The 20,950-nt window shown below is 44.7% G+C and overlaps 1 protein-coding gene across 2 annotated transcripts in view; it reads left to right on the top strand.

Annotated features, from left to right (window-relative positions):
* The window catches only part of TEAD1 (TEA domain transcription factor 1), a 243,943-nt gene that overhangs the window by 75,278 nt on the left and 147,715 nt on the right, over positions 1-20,950 (top strand). Inside the window, exon 2 of one of the 2 annotated variants that reach the window (XM_069469584.1) lies at positions 8,329-8,584. In XM_069469584.1, the coding sequence (XP_069325685.1) occupies positions 8,428-8,584 (157 nt within the window). In that variant the 5' untranslated portion in view covers positions 8,329-8,427. Of the gene's footprint in view, positions 1-8,328; positions 8,585-20,950 lie in introns of those variants that run through there. The other variant, XM_069469583.1, reaches the window with a different exon arrangement.

Genomic DNA, 20,950 nt, shown 5'->3' on the forward strand with positions numbered 1-20,950 from the left:
ATATTACTGTGCCTGTCTTTTGGTGAACATAAGCATGCATTTCTTTGGGGAATGTACCTAGGATTTGGAATTGCTGAATCAGAAGGTATGCATATAATCAGTTTTAGTACATAAATACTGCCAAAGGGTTTTCCAGAATGATTGTACCAATTATGCTCTTGTGAGCTGTCTGAGAGTTCTAGTTGCTCCTCAGTTGACACCACTTGGTATTATTACCATTTTTATTTTAGCCCTTCTAGTGGCTGTATATTGGTATCCTCTTGTTTTAATTTGCATTGCTTTGATAACTAGGCGTGTTGAGCACCTTTTCATTTGTTTATTGGCCATTTGTTTATGTTTTATAAAATACATTGGCTTTTTACCTTTTTATCTGTTGAGTTGTCTGATTTCTTATTGTTTTATAGGAGTACTTTCTATATTAAGGCCATGAGTCTCTGTTGAATAAGTGTATTGCATATATCATCTTCACTTTGTGCCTTGTTTTTTATTTTCTTAATGGTTCTTTCAGTGAAAGGAAGTTTTTAATTGTAATATAGTCCAGCCATGTAGCTGAAGTGGACCCTCTTGAAATAGTGTCTATTTATACACATGACTCTAGTGTATGTATTTGTCTTGTGAGTTGATGTCTTTTAAAATAGGAACTGTCTACTTTTGATTTTTAATTTATACTCATTGAATATGCTAAGGTATCATAATAATCTAATGATCGATCTCACCAACTGAGAAAGTGGCGTTATCCATAGATTAGTGGCTAAGGAGTATTATTTTACTGGTGTTTGCTTTGTTTATTTTTAGTAAGCATTATAGTTGGTTAGTCTTCCTGAAATGTATGTTCAGTCTGCAGACTTACTGGAATTGGGGAGCTAGTCTTGGGTTTTCTTTGACTGTTACTCCTGGGAAAAGGCTGATTAGTTTTCCTTTTCAAATACTGATAACTACTTCTTGCTAACTCTTTTTTTTTTTTTTTGAGACAGAGTCTTGCTCTGTTGCTCGGGCTAGAGTGTCATGGCATCAGCCTAGCTCATAGCAACCTCAAACTCCTGGGCTCAAGCAATCCTTCTGCCTCAGCCTCCTGAGTAGCTGGGACTACAGGCATGCACCACCATGCCCGGCTAATTTTTTTCTCTGCATATTTTTAGCTGTCCAGATCATTTCTTTTTTAGTAGAGATGGGGGGGGCGGTCTCACTCTTGCTCAGGCTGGTCTCGAACTCCTGACCTCGAGTGATCTTCCTGCCCCGGCCTCCCAGAGTGCTGGGATTACCGGTGTGAGCCACTGCGCCCGGCCTTCTTGCTAACTCTTGTGGCATTTTTTTTCTCCTGGAGCAGGAAAGAAGCTTCTGTTTCTGGATTTGAAATGTGTTTCCTGAGGTTAAATTGCCCATCTCCCAGGGCTCCCTAAGTTGGGCTGCAAGTTGTATCATCCAGTTCATGCTCACTTTGCGTGTGCACTGTCTTGCTTTGCTTTGGAATGGTCAGATAGGGTAGACCGCCTGACACTGGGCCTGTGGCCTTGTCCTTTTGAAGGAGTCCACTGATGAAGAAGAACAACGATCAGCTTGACTGGTGGTGGTGATGGGAGACAGGCGGGGGCAGGATTTCTGTTCTCAGTGGCTAACAGATTCATTAAGGGGACAGGGAAGGAGACTCCCCTAAGGCTGGTAATACAGAGTAGTCCCATCAGAGCCGCATAGCATGAAATCAATCAAAGCTTTTCTTGAGCTGTCACCTGGGCAAGTACTTAGGGCTGATGGAGCGGAGAATTAATCAAGGAATCTCAGGAGGGTAATGCTAAGTCCTCTAATGGGATGCTCAGCACTGGGGCTTGGTGAAGAGGTATTGGCTTGTTGATGGGATTCTGTTGATACGGAAGTGATTTTTGAAAATGAGAAGGAGTAATTATCCACTCCTCCCTGCTGAAATCAGAGGAAACCTGTTGGCAATTGGCACCAAGGCTCACTGGCCGCCACTGGCTCCACGGCAGATGTTGCCTCAAGTTCTCAGTGTCAGCATTCCCTGAGAGTTCTGCGGTCTCTCTGACAATGACATACGTTCTGCAGTTCCACTTCTCTAGTGTTGCCTACAAAATCCAGGCTGCCAGTCCTCACCTGTGTTTCTCAGGCCGCTTGCTACAGCAAGGTCGGCTGGTGTCTGAAATGGTAGGAAAATAATGACATGCCCCACTTTACATATGCAAAAGCAATTAACCATCATTAGTGCCTGACATTCCTCTCAACTGCCCTGGGAGGTGAGTCAGTATCATCACTATTCATTAGGAATTAATTAGGCTGTGCTTGATGACGTCAGTTGTGGACAGAGCTGAGAATTCAGCACTGCCTACATCCCACTGTTTAGTAAGGGTATAATGTGTATGATATTCCTGTGTAATGTGCGTTCTATCTGGAAAATGACTCCTAGATTCAAATTCTGTGACGCATATGACTTTGGACTATTTGTGTAGGTCTCTGAACCTCATAAAGTGGGGATAATACCCAGTGGGGTAGTTGCAGTAATTAAATAGATTAAATAAGATCATGTAGGCAAAAGCTTCTGGCACTGTGCTTGAAACCTGGTTCAGGGAGAAGGTCGAATTTGGATTCGAGGTACCAGTTCACTTTGGAAGTAAAGCATATTTTTTCCCCTAGTCTTTTTGTTGGAGGGCAGCTTTTCTCCTATGAGAAAAATGTAGACTTTCACTAAGATCGCAGTGGCCTTCACGCCATCAAATGCTTTTTGTCTGCTATCCATATCATTCCAACTGTGCGATTCTCTTTCTTTAAACCCTAAAATGGCTCCCACCTACCTTCCTTGCTTCCTTCCGAGCTATTAGAAATCCTTTTTCTTAGCTTTCTTCCTACTGCCACTCCCTGGGTGTTGCCCTTTCCACTCACCTACTCACTCCAGTCTGCTTTGTTGCTGTTTTTCACCTTTGGCTTCTGGTCTTTACAAGCTCACCACCTTGCCTCCCTTATAACTCTCCTTGTAGCTGTCACCCTCTGGTTCTCCTTTTCTCTAGTGGCCAAAAGAAAAGGGAAATAGAGAAGGTAAAATATAGTATCTCAGAAATTACTACTCCCCTCAAAATAGAATTTGTTCATGATGGAAGGAGCTTACCTCTTGGAGGACCCAAATCTTATTTGTCTCTCTAACATAGAAGGACTATTAGTTGTCAATGATCATGATTAATAAATAAGCAATTGGATCGGACAGCCAACTCTTCATTATTCACACTGTGCCTGGTCTAGGTCTGTCTGCTCGTGTCCTCATTCAGTGATTTCCTTTAGGTCTCTTGCTGCTCATTGGAAAGCAGCTGAAACACTTCCTTTTCACATGGAAAGTCTGGGTGAAAGTTCAGTCAAAGAATGTTCGGGTCATGTGGTTTTGGGTCATTCTTTCATTGAATATTTGTGTGCCAGGTACCGTGTGAGCACTGGGTCCTGCCCTCAGGGAGGGATGCTGGCGCGCAGGTTGGCAGAGCATTGGCAGACCACTTACTGAGTCCTGTTCTAGTGGCGTCTATGGGAACGCAAGGGCGTGTGAATGAACAAGTCTGTCTCCTTCCTGTTAACAACGAACAATGTAGGCACGCCGGAGCTACAAGTGCCATGTGGTCCTGGGTTACTCAGGTGGACACAGAGTCCTAACTCCATTCTGGCTCTTTTCCTTTTTCTGTCGCCTCATAGAGTGTTAAGACACTGGCTAAAACAAGCTATGTGGATTTTTTGGTGACCCTCGTGTTCAGTGTCATTTCATTAGTTGAGAGCGTTGGTTAAAATTAACCCTTTTTTTAAAAGAGCCTTTAAATCACGTAGAAGTGTGTGAGAAGCTTACATTATGAGAGACCCACAGGAATTAAGAGGAAGGGAGCAGCAGATTCCTGTGCCCCGTCTTACCCCTCATTGAATAAAGTTGGTATCAGAAGCACCTGCATTTGACTGTCTCACTGCCTTCATCCCCCAGGCTTTTGTAATAAACTGTGTGTTGTCTGAATGCACATATGATATCTCCACTGTACTCATGTTACTCTTTTTGATGTATCAGTGGGTTATGGTGAATTATCCATTTAGGGAATGTGGCTGTTGGGGCAGTTAGCAGGATATTTGGATCACTGGTAACAGTTGTTTTTGGAGTTTCTTACAGTGTGGCTGGAAAGAATTTCAGGAAAAAAGGAGCTTTCAGAAAAGTGTTTATGATAGAAACTGAGGCACATGGAGGCTACATAATACACATTTTTTAAAATGTATTTCCAAAAAACGAGACTTCTCTTCTCTCTTCCCTTGTAAGCAGCCTGAGGAAAGGGTTACATCCCTGAACCGCACTGCCCAGAAGAATATGAAAGCTATTGAACTTGTAAATAAGTTCAGATTTAGATGAGTTTTAGAAATAAAGGCATTTGTCACCAATTTAAATTTTCCATTTAGTCATCTGAAGACCTTAAAGAAGTGGGTTCTTGGTAAATTGATTTCCCAAAGTGAACCAGTAGAGGAAGCTCCTCCATGTCTTCGCCCTCTGGAGAGGACAGACCTGAACACAAATGAACGTCTGCTCATGGTTTTATGGATGCCGGAGCACCTTCACTCATGATCTTACTAAATCTTTATGGTAGCCTTGTAGGGTAGAGTCCCTCCACCCCTTAATGATTTTTCTGTATTGGGATTGAATTTAATTTATCATCTCTGTTTTACAAATGAAAACCTGAGCTTCTTAGAGATTGAGTTTGAGCTCCAGGGCTTGTGGGTGAGCCAGGTTTGGAACCAAGATCAGTTGGAGTCTTCATACCACCTCCCCTCCCAGCCCCTGCCCCCAGTACTGTGTTCTTCATTAACTGAATTGAGTGAAAGCTGACTCCCTTGCTCAAAGGATGCATGGGGAGGTGAAGATACCAGCTCTGCAACTACAGATATTCTGTGCATAATTCACTTGTTTGTTATTTTATTTTATTTTTTTAGAGGGAGGATATTGCTCTGTTGCCCAGGCTTGAGTGCAGTGGCTCGATCATAGCTCACTGCAGCCTTGAATTCCTGAGTTTAAGTTATCCTCCCACCTCTGACTCCCAAGTATCTGGGACTGTAGGCATGCACCACTGCACCTAGCAGTTCACTTGTTTAGATCTTTAATGTTGATAAACAAGCAGGTGCATGTTACTATGATCAAGATAGATTAGGTGGTAGTTAACCAATTGTAGGCATTTTCAGGATACTCCTAAAGTGTGGCTAATACTCTCAGAGCCACTAGATACAAGGACAGTTTCCAGGATGAGGTGGATTTTGAGCTGGGCTGGAAGGAACCTGAGGGACGGAATGCCAGAATGGTTATTTCGGTGTCCAGTACGGGGAGCTTTTCTCAGCCAGCCCCAGTCTTGTGATCGGAAACTCTGTGCCCATACAGTGCCTCATCTTACAATTGGGTTGTAAAACCAAAGGCCTGTATAACTCTGTGGATTATGTATCTGGTAGTTTCTGGGGCTGTGTCCTGGCCCACATCCAGAGTAAGTAATTCCATCCTGCTGAGCTTCAGTTGACCAAATTGCAAGATCCTGGGTGCAGAGTTTTTCCTTTTGCAGTAAATGAATAAACACACGTGAGTATTTAGAAGAATGTCTGTATTTGCTAAGTGGATAGATCAATTAATGCTAGCTAACATTGCATTCCACAAACAACCAAGGACTTGAGATTCGTAGTTTTAGAAGTAACTCAAAGGAGTTATCCATAAGAGTCTAATGCCTGTCTTCCAAGCCAGTCCTCCCCTTGTGGTGCAGTTCAACTAGCAGAAGTACTTTCTTGTGTTTCCTAGAAACCATCATCCCTCTACCCACCCCTCATGAATGCATCTTGTTAGTCAACAAACCTCAGTACGTGACACTCAGTGGTGGACTTACTTTCCATCGAACCTCCAAGCTCCCACCCTTCAGGTGCTGTTCCGGAATCCTGCCTTTTGTGCAATTGGTTTCAGAGCTAAAAGCAGGAGTTTAGATTTGTTCCTATTAAATTCTATTATTTTTCACTTTAACCCATGACCCAAAGCTGGTGAGATCCTTCTGAATCCTAACTGACAAGCTCAGTGTCCTTGGACATCGAATAACCTCTGAAAAGCTGTCTGTCACATGGGATGGTGTGGACCCATTGTGTGGAAGTTCCAAAGAATATTCTGACTCAACATTAGACAGTCAAGATCCTGAGGGCTGCTTTTGTTATACCTAAATGTGTGTTTTCCACGGCTGGGGAACCTGCAGCCTTGAGCCCACACGTAGCCTTCTGGAGTCTTGAGTGTGGCCTTTTGACTGAATCCAAATTTTACAGAACAAATCCTTTTAATAAAGGGATTTGTTCTGTGAAGTTTGAATTTCGTCGAGGGGCCGCACTTGGGTATCTGAAGGGCTACATGTGGCCTTGAGGCCACAGGTTCCCCACCCAAGTGAGATTGGGGGTGTGTGTGTGTAAGAGAGAGAGAGAGAGAGAGAGAGAGAGAGAGAGGTTTTGTCTGGGAGGGGATGGAAGGGCAGCAGGTGGGCTAGCCACTACCCAGGGAGTTCACTCTTACTCCTTCTCCAATAAACCGCTTTGGAGCTAGAACAGACTCCGGAGTGGAGTACGGTACAGTTTGAATTTTATAAGACTCTTAGATCCCAACAAAAATTGTAATAGTTTAAGAATTCAAAAAGCCCACACTGCAGGCATCGCAGAGTTCATTTGGGGGTCACTCACAAAACCCTTTCTTGTGGAGTAATTTGTACCATAACATTTGGCAATTTAAAAAGTCCTGTGTAAATGTACATATGCTGGTGAGAGGTAGTAAATATTTTGCTGACAAGTTCTTTGAGTGATAGCTCAGTGGCAGCATTTAAGGGTAGACAACCTGAGGGTTTTTTTTCTTTCTTTCTTTTTTTAAATCCAGGTGCTGCCAAGTCTACAAAGCCTGCAAAGGAAGAAGCCAAAAGCACCCACTAGTTGTACTGTTAATTGTGTCATATTCATGTGCCTCACCCAGTCTTTGCACCTGGGATCTGTGGATAGACCCAGACGGGGGAGGGCAGGGGACGGGATACAGTCGGGATAGAGAGGGAAAGATGACAGGTTGGTTGCTGTCAGGTGACAGCCCTGGAACATGGGCAGTCCTGGCGCTGGGTGCAGCCCCCAGCACCTGTTCCCTTCCTGGGTGCTGCTGTTGTGACATTGGGTGGACTTGAGGGCACAGGAGGCAGCAGAACGGTGGTCACAGGAAGCCTCCCCTACGCGGGCCCCGGGCCTCCCCCTTTCGATCAGTCCTCAAGAGCAATTCTTCTCCCCTGTTTTGGGAAGCCTTTGAATTAATGATCTGATGCCTTTTCGACAAAGGAATATTGATATGTTAGTGTGCCGGACAGCAGGGAGTACTGGATTAGATCATTTTCACGTTGGTGTTGTGCCAGTTTGACATTTGTTTGAAAGCTTATCCCTTTGTGATTATAGGTTACATGCATAATTTAAGGGGAATAAATCTTTAAGAAAGATTTCTGTTGGTTCTGTAATCTTCAGTGCTACAGAAAAAGAAATGAAAGACTCCCTCACAATTTTCATGGGATCAGGAACTCAGAGTAGGCTACAAGATGAAGTGCCCCATATTGATGTAGAATATTTCCACACGTGTGCTAGGCACTTGTGGCAGGTGTTGCAGGAAAGACAGGAGTGGGGACTACTTGGTCCCTGCTTCGAGGTGACAGTCTAGGAGCTAAGAGTGGCAAAGCAACCTGGCTACCCAAGATAAAAGTCCCTGAAATGCTATAGGTCCAGATCAGCTGTCGTTGCTGTCTTAGCAGAGTGAGTATTTGTGCTGGCAAAATAATCGTCCTCCTTCCTTCCTTCCTCAATCCTGCCACCATCTTGGCCATCTCATGTTGGGATGGTTTGACATTTTGGAGTTATGATGCCAGTTGCCACAATGAAGTGGACGTTTTTTATTTTACTTTGTTTTGTTATAAACAACTTGTTCTGCTATGGAGATTTGGTTATCATTGAACAAAGTGCCCCTGGTTGATAGTAGGCACTTAGTAAATGGTTTCTGTATGAATCACTACAAACTTGTGACTCAGAGTGAATACGATTCTTGAATGAAAATTTCTTCTCGTCTGTGAAGATCACCCAGCTTCTGCCTGCCGTTGCATTTCTGTATGAGTGCTTAACACGGCATGTGGAGAGCAAAAGCCACTTGGACCTCACAATTCCATGTTCTCCCCTAGGAGTTGTTCTCCAGGCAAAGCAGGCGACTGAAGAAACTTGCAGTAGAACTAAGAGAGAGCAGTGTGTCTGTGGTTACCACGTCCTCATTGTACTATTTTGTGATTTCTCTTTCAGGTTTATTTTCTTGAAAAGGCTCCAGGCTTCGGCTTGGAAAATCCCACCGCCAAAATTGAGCCCAGCAGCTGGAGCGGCAGTGAGAGCCCTGCCGAAAACATGGAAAGGATGAGTGACTCTACAGATAAGCCCATTGACAATGACGCGGAAGGGGTCTGGAGCCCTGACATCGAGCAGAGCTTTCAGGAGGCCCTGGCTATCTATCCACCATGTGGGAGGAGGAAAATCATCTTATCAGACGAAGGCAAAATGTATGGTAAGTGGCCTGGAACGCTGCTTTGAAATACTACACACTGCTGCCGCGCTAGGGGATGGATGATAGCTGGCTTTCCAGCGAGATCCATTCATTGTGTAGGGTCGAATGATCTTTGTAGAATTGTAGTTGGTCGCCCACGGGACTAACCCTCAACTAAAGAGGAGAGTCAATAAAGGACCATTGGGAAATCGCTCCCTGGGCTTTTCTTTTTCTGTGTGCTCAGTGGCATCACCTCAGAAGCTCTTGGCGTCCAGGTAGGGATGTGGCATCGACAGCTGTAGTGGCACCAAATGGCAGGGGCGAGTTCTTCAGACCGCGGGCCTGGTTTAAAGGAAGTGCTGCCACTTAGCTCCAGGCAGCTGGTGCCATGCAGGAATGGGGGCCTGGTGCTGCCAAATCTCTTGATTACCCCACCCCCCACCCCTGAAGGAAAAGCCAGCGATCTGGATGTTTAGATGACATCTACTCTTTTTAAAAAGCCAGCACTTAAAAAAAAAAAAAAAACACCCTGTGCAGGCCAGATGAAACACGTGCATGGACTTGATCAGCCCCCAGAACCACCAGTTTGCTGCTTTGCTGCCGGTTTGCAGTCGCACGGGCAGACGAGGCATTAACCCTCCTTTCCCCGGGTCACTCTCAAGGTCTCCTCTTCTTCAGGGAATGTGCCCTGAAGGAAGCACCAGGAGTGCTGAGGGTGAGACCGGGTAACCAGATGGCTTGGGATGCCACAGGCAGCAGCAAGTGTCCGTCCACTCGTCTGGGGCTTGCTTGCTGGCTTCGGGCATCCCCCCTTCCTTCCATAAATGCTTCCAGCTGCAGACCTATACTTTTTGGCTGTTTACCTTTTGGAAAGCAGATGGCAGGTGGTTGCTTGTACATTCTGCTTGTCTAATTGGGCACATTGAGTTGACAGAGTTCATACTGTAGCCGAGTCTAGAGAGATGCAAACAAATCGCCTAAACTCAACGAGAACCTGCTCGGCAGCCTACCTGAGGTTGTTAGCTTGTCATGGAAGTGATTTATTTCTAAATAACTTGAAATCCTTTCCATAATAGGGTGTTGTACCTTTAATACGGAGCCTCCTCTATCAGGAGCCGGCGGAGGCTGTGGCTTAAACTAGCACACACTGCTAAGGGGAAAGCAGATGGCCATGCAGCTGCCACCAGCTGTGCCCCCCACCCTGCCCTCCCCTCTCCAACTTGGATGATGTAATGGAAACAAGGAAAATTTTGCTTTCTGCAGCATTGGAGTCACTCGGCCTGTCACACACAGGGGAGAGGGAGAACCCAAACCTCCAGCATTTGTTTTATGCTCTCATAATAACCTTTGTAGCCAAAGAAACTTCTTTGTGTCTGTTGAAATGGACTTAGGATGAAACATCTCGGCTGCTGTGGGGAGAAAGTTTCTGGGCCCTAGATTTTCTGTATTTGCATCTTCCCTGGGCCCCTCTTCCTCAGCCTGGCTAGGTGCTCTAAGGGTCTTGTCTTCATACCTGAAAATGCAGCTTCTCACCTCTCCTAAAGGCAGAGAAAAGCACTTATTGTTGAGCCTTCTTCGAGCAGGATTTTATTGGGTATAGTGAAAGGTGGGCTTTGGGTTACTACCTTGTACAACTCCCATTTCTTTACCCAAAAAGCGTTTTAATCTAAAATAATGGCATAGTATTGGAAATCCTGGTTGGGAAAACTACGACACTTCATTTTTCACAAGGCATTCTGGGAAAGGTACTGTGCCTTCAGGAATAAGGTTTCAGGGCTGAGAATATATAATTAATTCAAAGCAAAAGTTAATTCTTGTCAACTCTTGATTTTGTTTTGTTGAGATTTTACTCTTTTAGATAGCAGTGCTGGTAGACTTGACCAATTTGCCTGTAACTCAATCATAAAAATATTTTTATGAGAAAATAATTATATAAGAGCTCTTGTTGGTAATTGGGTCTCAGAAGCAGCAGGCTAGGAATAGAATAGTCAGAAGCTTTGAGATTTGGGTAGTTCTATCAACCGTGAGCTTGAACAGTTTTGTCCTTGGTCTTGGTCTTAGTTTTCTCCTCTGGGGGGAAAAAAAAAGATGGTAAAGTAGGTGACGTCCATGGGTCCTTTGGACTTTCCCGTTTCATGATGCTGTGATTTTGTGACTTGTAACTGAGCAAGAGGATCCGTTAGTTGACAGATGTGGTGTTGGTTGTGGGAGCATGTCTTGAGTACCCAGGGTAACTCCCATTCTAAGTCCTTCCTGGGTGCACATGTTCTTGATGTATGGGTTCTTTTTTTTTTTTTTTGAGACAGAGTCTCACTCTGTTGCCTGGGCTAGAGTGCCGTGGCATTAGCCTAGCTCGCAGCAACCTCAAACTCCTGGGCTCAAGCAATCCTACTGCTTCAGCCTCCTGAGTAGCTGGGACTACAGGCATGTGCCACCATGCCCAGCTAATTTTTTCTATATATTTTTAGTTGTCCAGTTAATTTCTTTCTATTTTTTGGTGGAGATGGGGTCTCGCTCTTGCTCAGGCTGGTCTCGAACTCCTGACCTTGAACAATCCACCCGCCTCGGCCTCCCAGAGTGCCAGGATTACAGGCGTGAGCCACCGCGCCCGGCCTGATGTATGGGTTCGTTTGTTCTTAAATCAGCAATACATTTACCTACTGTTGGTAGCTAACCTAATTTAAAATGAGGCAGCCCTTTTGGGCAAGCAGCATTAGGAATTATAACTTGTTTGGGATGAACAGTCTTATTAGTTGTGGGTTTTTCAGCACGTGGAGTACACAGCCTGCAGGATTGGGGTGCAGGAGATATGTTTGCTGCTCTGGCCCTGCAGCCACCCCCACCTCCAGCCAGCTGCTTTCGGGAGAAAACATCCTCACTCAGTTCCCTCTCTGATCAACATGGAGGAGTTTGCCTCCGCTGCTACTTTGGAAGGGAAACATGGTGGCTGACAGGGAGATGGAGACTGGCCTCCTTAAGAGGAACTGCCTTGGGTGCCTGGGACCTGCCTGTGACTTTGAGGGTGGGAGAAAGTTGATTTGGGAGCCTCCACAGTGAGGCCCCAGCCACTCGGGGATTGAGTCGCATGAGCAGTGTGGGGCCAGAGCTACCGTTCTTGGCTGCTGGTCTGTTCTCCATCTTCCCATGCGCGAATCAGGACACAAACCAGACTAGGATTCAGGGTTTCTTAAGGTTTCAGAGCAGACTTTTTCTCAAAGGGTTTGGAAGATGAAAACATTGAAAGCATTTTGGATTCCATGCCGTAAAATCAAAATGATTTAGTCTTTTAGCAAAATACCAAGTGTTTTTTGCTTTAAAGAGTTATTCCAATATTTCTGAGTGTTTGTACAGTGCTTTGTGATGTCACTAATCCTGAGCCATTGGAGAAGCGAGGTCAGGCAATTTATTTTGGTAATGAAATTCCCTTTGTGGTCGGCATTAGGGCAAATGCAATGTTACAGGGCAGTGGTCTCCAACCTTTTGGCACCAGCGACTGGTTTCATGGAAGATAATTTTTCCATGGACTTGGGTGGTGGAGATGGTTTTGGGATGACTCAAGTGCATTACATTTATTGTGCAGTCAAACCTCTCTACTAATGATAATCTGTATTTGCAGGTGCTCTCCAGCACTAACATCACTGCCTCAGCTCCACCTCAGATCAGTAGGCATTAGTTTCTCATAAGGAGCTCTCAACCTAGATCCCTCACATGTACAGTTTATAGTAGGGTTCACACTCCTGTGAGAATCTAATGCCACCGCTGATCTGACAGGAGACAGAGCTGAAGTGATGGTGCAAGCAATGGGGAATGGCTGTAAATACAAATGAAACTTCACTGGCTCATTCGCCCGCCTCTCATCTCCTGCTGTGCAGCTGGGTTCTTAACAGGCCATAGGCCAGTACTGGGCCTGGGAGGGTTGTGGACTGCAGTTATACAGGGAAAAAATGAAAACTCTCTTTATGTTGAGGTTTTGGCCATTGGAGAAGATGGCTTAATTCTCTTTCTGCTACCTTGGTCTTCCTGGAGCCGAGCTTTTATGTAGTTGGTCTCCAGGGGAATAGGTTGCTTCTGCCTTGGGCACCCTATGTGTGGGCAGTTGTTCTTATGGATAACTCGGCTGAATCCTCCTTTGACTTTGTTCCGAAGGGTGTGCATGCTTGCTTTCGTGGGCACCCTCCCTTTTTCTTTCTTTTCTCTTTCTCTGTGTCTGTCTTTCTCCTTTTCATTTCTTATCTTGTTCTTACATAGCCCCGTGTCTCATTCTGGTAGCTAGTGGGGGAGGAAATAGCAGGAGGACAAGATGAGAGGGAAGTTCTTGATCAACGTACTTGTCTGAAATTGGTTTTCAGAGGATCAGGCCATAGTTGAAAACAAGACAAAGCAGTGAACCATGGGAATATCTGGCTATATTTCTTTTGCAACTGAAAATCCCAGCCTTACAATGTGGTCAAATATACCCTATAATCAAACTAGAATAGGAACAGGAACTAACATTCACTGGGTGCTTGCTACAGAGGCAGAGAAGTATAGCACTTCACAGTTTGGACTTTGTAATTAGTATGAATCCTGGCCCTGCCACTTTTAGATATCAGAGTTTGGGCAGATTGCCTTACCTGTCTGTGTCTCAGTTTCCTCAACTGCAGAGGAGGATCAAACAGATCCTGCTTCATAGTATTATTATAAGGATTAAGTGAACTAATGGTGACCTAGGATCCCCCTACTATGTGTATGATATCTAGCATACAGTTTATATGAGAGCTATGTGTGTTTATGAACCAAAAACAGAATTGCTTTCTGCCATGTTCTGTGCTAAAGATTCTACGTATAATTTCCATCTAATTCTCCTAACAGTGCTTTAAGGTTGTTGTTGTGATCCCCACATTATAGATGAGGAAGCAGAGAGGGGTAAAGTGACTTGCACACGGCCAATATAAACGATGCAGCTGGAAGGTTTCAAATCCGGGTCTATCTGACTCCACCAACTAGGCTCTTTCCATTGTGTTTTTGTTCCTTTGTTGGTAGAGGCTGTGGTATATTAATTCAGAAAATCAGTATTGAGCGCCAGCTGTGTTTCAGCTCCGTGCTAGGGGTTGTCAGGGATACAGCAATGAACCGGCAGACACAGTCCCTGCCCTCATGGAGCTGTCACAGGTTCATTTGCAGGAAACTGACCTGAGGTCAGGGCTGTGTGCCAAAGCTTTCTGAGAAGTCTGAGGGCCCTTTGAAGATAGTCACCTTCCACTTAGCCGTTTGAAGCCTGTTCTTGGCTACCAATGTCCAAGGCACCTGGCCCGACGCTGGCAGGAAGAAGGCATCTCAAATAACGCAGTGGGGAGGATCGCAGATCACAAGGCTGGCCCCAGTGGTGGCCAGGAAGATGTCTGGAAGGTTCCAGTGCCCTAGGATCCTACAGACAGTCTGGGGAGAGCAGTTTCTGGGCAGTAACTTTCTCCTTTTGTGAGCAGATGTCATCGGGGTCCTTGCTTAGGACAGGTCCAGGGAGGGACCCTTTCTTACTGGGATGCCAGTCCTATCAGCCCAAGAGAGCTGAACTGTGAGGACCTGAGAAGGTGGGAGGAGGTGCCTCTGGGCCAGTCTTCCCCAGGTGCTGACCTGAGTGCTGCCAGCCAGGGGAGCACAGGACTCGGAATCGCCCCTTTCTTACTTCACAGGAGCACAAGGTGGAAGAAGGAAGGGGGCTTTTTTAATGAGCGAGTGGCAGAACTGACAGGCAGGCATGAGAGTATACACACAAGCAAGTGTGAATGTGTACTAGTTAGAGTGGGGAAGAGACTGGAGTCTCTATACCCTGGGCTGCTCCTGGCCTAGAGAACTGGTCAAGGAAATAAATGCAGGAGCGTCCTTTTGTAAGAGCGCACTGTCATAGCATGTCTTTGAGGATCGGGAAGGTGGCCTGTGTCTGTGGAGACTCCATGGAGTCTGAGCCGGGTAGGCTCTCCAGGCCTTGGCAAAATGACTCTTGGGACCTGAGCTGAACTTGTTCTTCCCAGTGTTCCATCTGAACATCGTGTGGCATCTTTGATTTCCTCTTTCTTTCTCACCTGTGATTCAGGGTGTTATTTTAAGATAATTGGTTAGAAATGTGAAACTCAAAGAGCTGTGGGCCTAGAACAGGCTAGAAGTTCCTGAAAGCCAGGACCCAGTCTTTCACAGGTTCTACTTCAGGGCCTAGGACATAGAAGGTGTCAGTATATTTGTCAAATATATATGTGTACAGGAAATGAATCGGTGATTAAAACAGAGAAAGGTGGGTGAGTAAGCCTGTGAGCCCTAAGGGCCTCTGCTGTTAGAGGAACTGGCTAGAGAGGAAGAGGAAAAAAGAGAAAGATATTTGTTTCTTTAATTTCTTCTTAGGCTGAGAAAGAAAAACCCATGGTTTTTGCTATTTCTGTTGGCAAATGTTAGTTGAAGAGGTAGGAAGGATTTCTCCTCAAAACGGACAGTAGCAAAGCAAGGGTTAATTCTGGAATCCTCGGAACAGATGAGTAATGGGGGATTTTGAAATAGTTTGGTTCCTGGGAGAATAGCAAAGCCAGCGTCATCAGCGTTTTGATTGGGAAGCTAAGTGTGTGGGGGGTCTGCAAAGGCTTATGCACAAGGTGTGAACCCTTGTGCAACTGGATAAAAAATAGCTAATTAAGGATGGCTCAAGAATTGGTCATAAGGGAAGAAGAAGGAAAAGAATGTTAAATTATTACCAAGTTATGCTTTCTAACAGCCTTGCTGTGCTCATGGGTAAGCCCTGGGGTTCAGGAAGACATGATTTGTAAGTCACTGAGGGTCTGCACTGTGCTTTGACTATAAGTGGGAACAACAGATAGAAAGTAATTTAAAAACCCAACCTATTTGAGCAGTTAATGTGCCAGGTACTTTCTCATTGCTTTAGAATGTGTTATCTTGTTTATTCTTCATAACAACCCAATGATATAGGCACTGTAATTATCCCCACTGTACAGCTGAGGGAGCTGAGGCCCAGCAAGGTTAAGTTACTTGCTCCCCAAAGTGACATGGTAAGTAAGTTGCAACCACAACAGTCAATACAGCTGACTACAACATTGATAAGGAGGGAAGTATATTCTGTACTAGAGATATGCCCTGTTTAGTGGTGGAGCAGCACAAAGTAAGATCATTTATGAGTGGGGAGTGCAGATGTGTGTATTTGAGAATGAAAGAGAGAGTGAGAGCCAGAGTTAGACACTTATCCAACTTTGCACTTTGGGAAAAGGCCATTGAATGGGATTTTTTGTTTTTCTCCTTGGGAGACTCAGTCTCTGCTCTGTTGCCTGGGCTAAAGTGCAATGACGCTAGAATAGCTCACTGCAACCTCAAACTCTTGGACTCCAGAGATCCTCCTGCTTTAGCCTCCTGAGCTGCTGAGACTACAGGCATGCACCACCATGCCCAACTAATTTTTTAATGTTTTATAGAGATGGGATCTCACTATGTTGCTTGGGCTGGTCTTGAACTGCTGGCCTCAAGGGATCCTCTTGCCTCAGCCTCCTGAAGTGCTAGGATTACAGGCATGAGCCACCTCCTGGCCTACTGAGTTTTTTTTTGTTTGTTTGTTTTTTAAACTTAGTTATAGACCACTCTGAGAATCTGTAGAAGGTTGTATATCCTCTCCCCAGAAAAATTCCTATTTGTATATAGTTATAAGATTGTTGCATATAACATTAGGTGATTTCTTTCTTTCTTTCTTTCTTTCTTTCTTTCTTTCTTTCTTTCTTTCTTTCTTTCTTTCTTTCTTTCTTTCTTTTTTTCTTTTTTTTGAGACAGAGTCTCGCTCCGTTGCCCGGGCTAGAGTGCTGTGGCATCAGCCCAGCTCACAGCAACCTCAAACCCCTGGGCTCAAGCGATCATTAGGTGATTTCTGGAGCCCAGATTCAGACTTGCTTCTCTGGGGAGAAAGAGAAGGGAACGGCATGATAAGGGCATGGTGGCCTGAAAGGGCGTGGCTCCCCTGGTGCACTTAGAAATGAGGGTGTGTCCTGGGGGGGTGGTGGTACATGAGCCTAGAAATGTGGGCTGGCACCATGTCTTGGAGGGCCCCCACCACGTGCCACGGTGTCTGGTGGTCATGCTGAGGGCAGAGGGAAGCCATTAGATTTCCTGAGGAGAGATGGCATGACTCAGCCTGTGTTTGGCAAACCCAGCTCCGAAGGCGTGGAGACAAGTTAGGTGGCTGTTGCAGTAGTCCGGTGGGAGAGCATGAGGGCCGCACCACCGTGTTGGCAGTGGTGGTGGGAGGAAGGCGTTTCAGAGAGAGAACCCACAGAACTGGCTGCCTGGATGCGATTTGTGAAAGAGGAGGAGGAGTTTGATTTCAGGCCAGTTCTGCGTCATGGGGAGGATGATGGGACTGTTAAATGAGATGGGGAGTGGAGACAGGAGAAGCAGGTTTGTAGAGAGGAGAGGAATGAGCAGTTGCTTTGTGCCAGGCGCTTGAGTTGCAGGGTGGTCGTCCAGATGGAGATGACCTGTAGGGAGTTGGAAATTCGTGCCTGGGGCTCTGTGAGGGTCAGCTTGCAGCGGTAGTTTGAGGATTCACCATCAGAGAAGTGATCCTTAAAGCTGTGAGACTAGGTGACAGCGGCCTGTGATGCCCTGGCTCACAATTGATCAAGGGCAAAACTGGTGCAGATTTTAAATGGAATGTCTGTAGCAGAGGGAAAGTAAAGAGACTGGCTTTTTCAGAAAAGGGGAGACAGATCAATGGTTTCCAAGCCTGACTGACATTATCATTTAAGCGCTTGAGGAACTTAAAAAAAAGAGAGAGAGAGAAAAAACAATTAATGGCTCAGAATCTCCGGGACTGTGGTCTGGGAATCTGTATTTCTAAAAGCTCCTTGGATACCGTGGGTGATTTGACAGCCACCAGGCCAGGGTGCAATCTGGGTCCAAGAGGATAGCACCACATTTTTAGAGTTGGTAAAAGAAACAAATGACAGAGACTGAGACTGACGTTTGAACTAACAGTTCTTATGATGTTTAGGTGCTGGAAATTAACTACAGTTGTTTCATTATTCAATTTATGTTCCCTCTCTACCAAGAAGGGACATTACCATGACCAGTCTTTGGAGAGGTTTGGCCATGCATGGAAGGAGATGTGGTATTGAAGGGCATAGCAAGTGAAGAAGATGACGTATTATCAGACTGCGGGGAGACTCGGCCATTTGGTTAGTTGGGGAGAAGAATTCATGAGTGGAGGATGTATTTGATGGAGTAAAACCCAGAAGGGGCTTTAAAAGGGGGGGGGCACCCTTTACTCTGACCCATAATGGAAGAAGATGGGTGTCTAATGATTGCTTTTTTCAGATGAAGATTAGACCACATGGAGTGGTGGATGGGGGTTGTGGGCTTTTGAAAAGTAAAGCAAGCTTAGTACAGATGTTGTTACAGGCAGACAGGAGTGAGTAAGAGAATTGCTGAGCAGTGAAGGGCCCAAGAGTGTGAGCATTACTTTCTTTTTTTAATTGAAATTTTTATTGAGATAATTATAGGGTCACATGCAGTTGTAAGAAGTAACACACAAAGAGATCCTTTATACACTTGGTCCATTTCACCCCAGTGGTTACATTTTGTAAAACTGTAGCGTCATACCCCAACCAGATGTTGGCATTGATACAACTCACTGATCTTATTCGGATTTCTCCAATTTTACTTATATTTGTTTGCGTGTGTGTATTAAATTGTATACAGTGCTATCCCTGTGTAGGTTCATGTCCCCACCACCACAGCTAGAATACAGGACCCTTCTGACACCAGGGGATCCCTAGGGTTGCCCTTTTATAACCACACCCAACTCTGGTCTTTTCCACCGTCTCCCTAACTCTGGGCAGCCACTTATCTATCCCCTATTTCTACCATTTTGTCATTTCAAACATGTTGTATAAATGGAATCGTACTACATGTGACCTTTTGGGACTGGCTTTTTTCTACTCAACATAATTCTCTGGAGATTCATCCAATTGTTGTCTGTATCAATAGTTTGGGTTTTGTTTTTTTTTTTTTTTTTTTTTATCGTTGAAGGTATTCCGTGATGTGTATGCACCAGTCTTTTTAACCATTCACCTGTTTAAGGGCATCTGGGCTGATTCCTGATTTTGGTCATTACAGATCTGCTATGAACATTCATATATAGGTTTTGTGTGAATCTATGTTTTCATTTATGCAGAATAAATGCCCAGGAGTGTAATTGCTGACTTATATGGTATTTGTACATTTAGTTTTTTTTTTTTTTTAAACTGCCCAGCTATTTTCCAGAGTGTCTGTACTATTTTATCTCCTCACCTGTAATCTGACATTTCTGCGTCCTCAGCATTTGGTGTTGTCACTGTTATTTTGGCCATTGTGATAGGGGTGTATCGATATCTGATGTGGTTTTAATTTGCATTTCCCTAAAGACTAATGATGCTGAACATCTTTTAATGTGCTTATTTGCCACCTGTGTATCCTCTTCAGTGAAATGTTTGTTCGTGTGTTTTTAAAAACTGTTCAATTTTGAGAAATCTTTATTCTAGATACAAGTTCTTTGTTTGGATATGTGGTTTACAAATAATTTTTCCTTGTCTGTAGCTTATGTTTTCATCTTGTTTACTTGGGCAAAAGCAAAAGAACTTCTAGCAGAGCAAAAGTTTTAATTTTGATGAAGTGTTATTTATTAGTTTCCCCTTCCCCTCTTGTGTGTCGTGCTTTTGTTGTCCATTCTAAGAACTCATTGCCTAGCCCTAGGTCCTGAAGATTTTCTCCTATGTTCTGTTCTAAAACTTAATAGTTTTATCTTTTACATTGAATTCTATGGTCCATTTTGAATTAATTTTTGTATAATTAAAAGGAACCCATTTGAGGAAACCCATTGGCATGCTCACATGATTTCTTTTTCTTCTCGAAAGGATTACTGAGTTCATCCATATCTTGGCAGTTGTCGGGGCTTGGGACCTGAGGCTCCTGGGTGCTAGTGAGTGCATGGGTGTACAAGTCTAGGTTGGGGAAGGGACAAGCTGGAGCTGGAGGGGCGGATACGTCATGGGGCATGCTGCTCAGAGGCTCTGCTGAGTGTGTACGAGGAGGCAGGACACGAGGCTGTGGTCATGCACGGGAGAGGTGGCACCTGAGATTAGAGATGGAGAGATTGCAAGGGATGAGTTTCAAGGTGTGGCCACAACTATGGTCAATTGGCATGAATGTAGGCGATGGCTGTTGGAGATGAGGAAACAGGGCACTGTGAGGCTCATCAATATTGGGTTGATTAATCCCTTGGATGCTGATCTTCACAGTGGTAAAATGTGAATTTGTAAATAAGGTACCAAAGTAACCCAGATATTGGGGGAATTTCTTTGAGGAGGACATGGCCCATGGATATGAATGGAAAGAAGTTGATACAGACAGAATAAGTGAGTGGTAGGGACCTTAAAAAGCAAGTGGCAGAACTGGTAGAAGGAACATTGGGGTCAGAAGAAAATGCTAACATTTCCTACCTTCCTCCTCCACAATTATTTTGGTGCTCCAAAACTGTACCTATTTGTGCCTTGTTGCCATCATCAGTAGAATGGGGTAGGTAAATCAACACATTTCTCCCTACCTCCCAGCAATGCTGAGAGAAAATGCAGTTATATATGAGGAGGTACTTTAAACTGAATTCTAAAAATACTGCTTTTGGGAGGTTAAGCCTGTTCAGGTCCTGTTGGAAAGATAGGAAAGAATATTTTGGAGCCATCAAGCAGGATTAAGCCTCCCTAGCTTAGTTAGAGGGGTATTTGGTTAAGAGCGGGATTGAACTGAGCCCTCCTTTCTTAGGGTTTCTGCCAAAGAAGAGGGGAGGAGATCCAAGGCAGACTTATGTATCAGAGCCCTAAATGATGGAAGGGACCAATGGGAGCCTGTTGCTGGGCAGAGGCTCTCCTGGCCCCATAACAATGGCTCTTCCCAGCATCAAGGGGAGGAGGGAGTGGACGGGCTTTTGTGTTCTTAGTAGCACAGCCCAGGATTCAACACCATCTCCCTGTTCTTCCCCCATCGGACCCCCACTTCTAGAGCTTCAGTTCCTTACTCCTCTGTAGCTGTGGCCTTCCATTTCACTTGAGAATGTGCCTCTAATTAATTATTATTGTTGTAATTTATTTGTATCCCATGCCATTGATAGTAAGGGTTTAAAGTGGTCTTTTTTTTTTTTTTTTCAAGTTATCATTATTGGTGGTGGTATTCTGTTGGTCTCTTTAAGTAAAGGTGCTATCTTAGAGAACATTCCACTCAATAAATTTAAATATAGAAATGTGTTGCGTGGGTAGGATCACAGAACAAAATCTGGAGGAACTCATACTAATAGTGGTTGCCACAGGGAGATGAGATTATAGGAGACTCACTTCT

The sequence above is a fragment of the Eulemur rufifrons genome, chromosome 6 (genome assembly GCF_041146395.1).
Source record: "Eulemur rufifrons isolate Redbay chromosome 6, OSU_ERuf_1, whole genome shotgun sequence".
Lineage (NCBI taxonomy): Eukaryota > Metazoa > Chordata > Mammalia > Primates > Lemuridae > Eulemur > Eulemur rufifrons.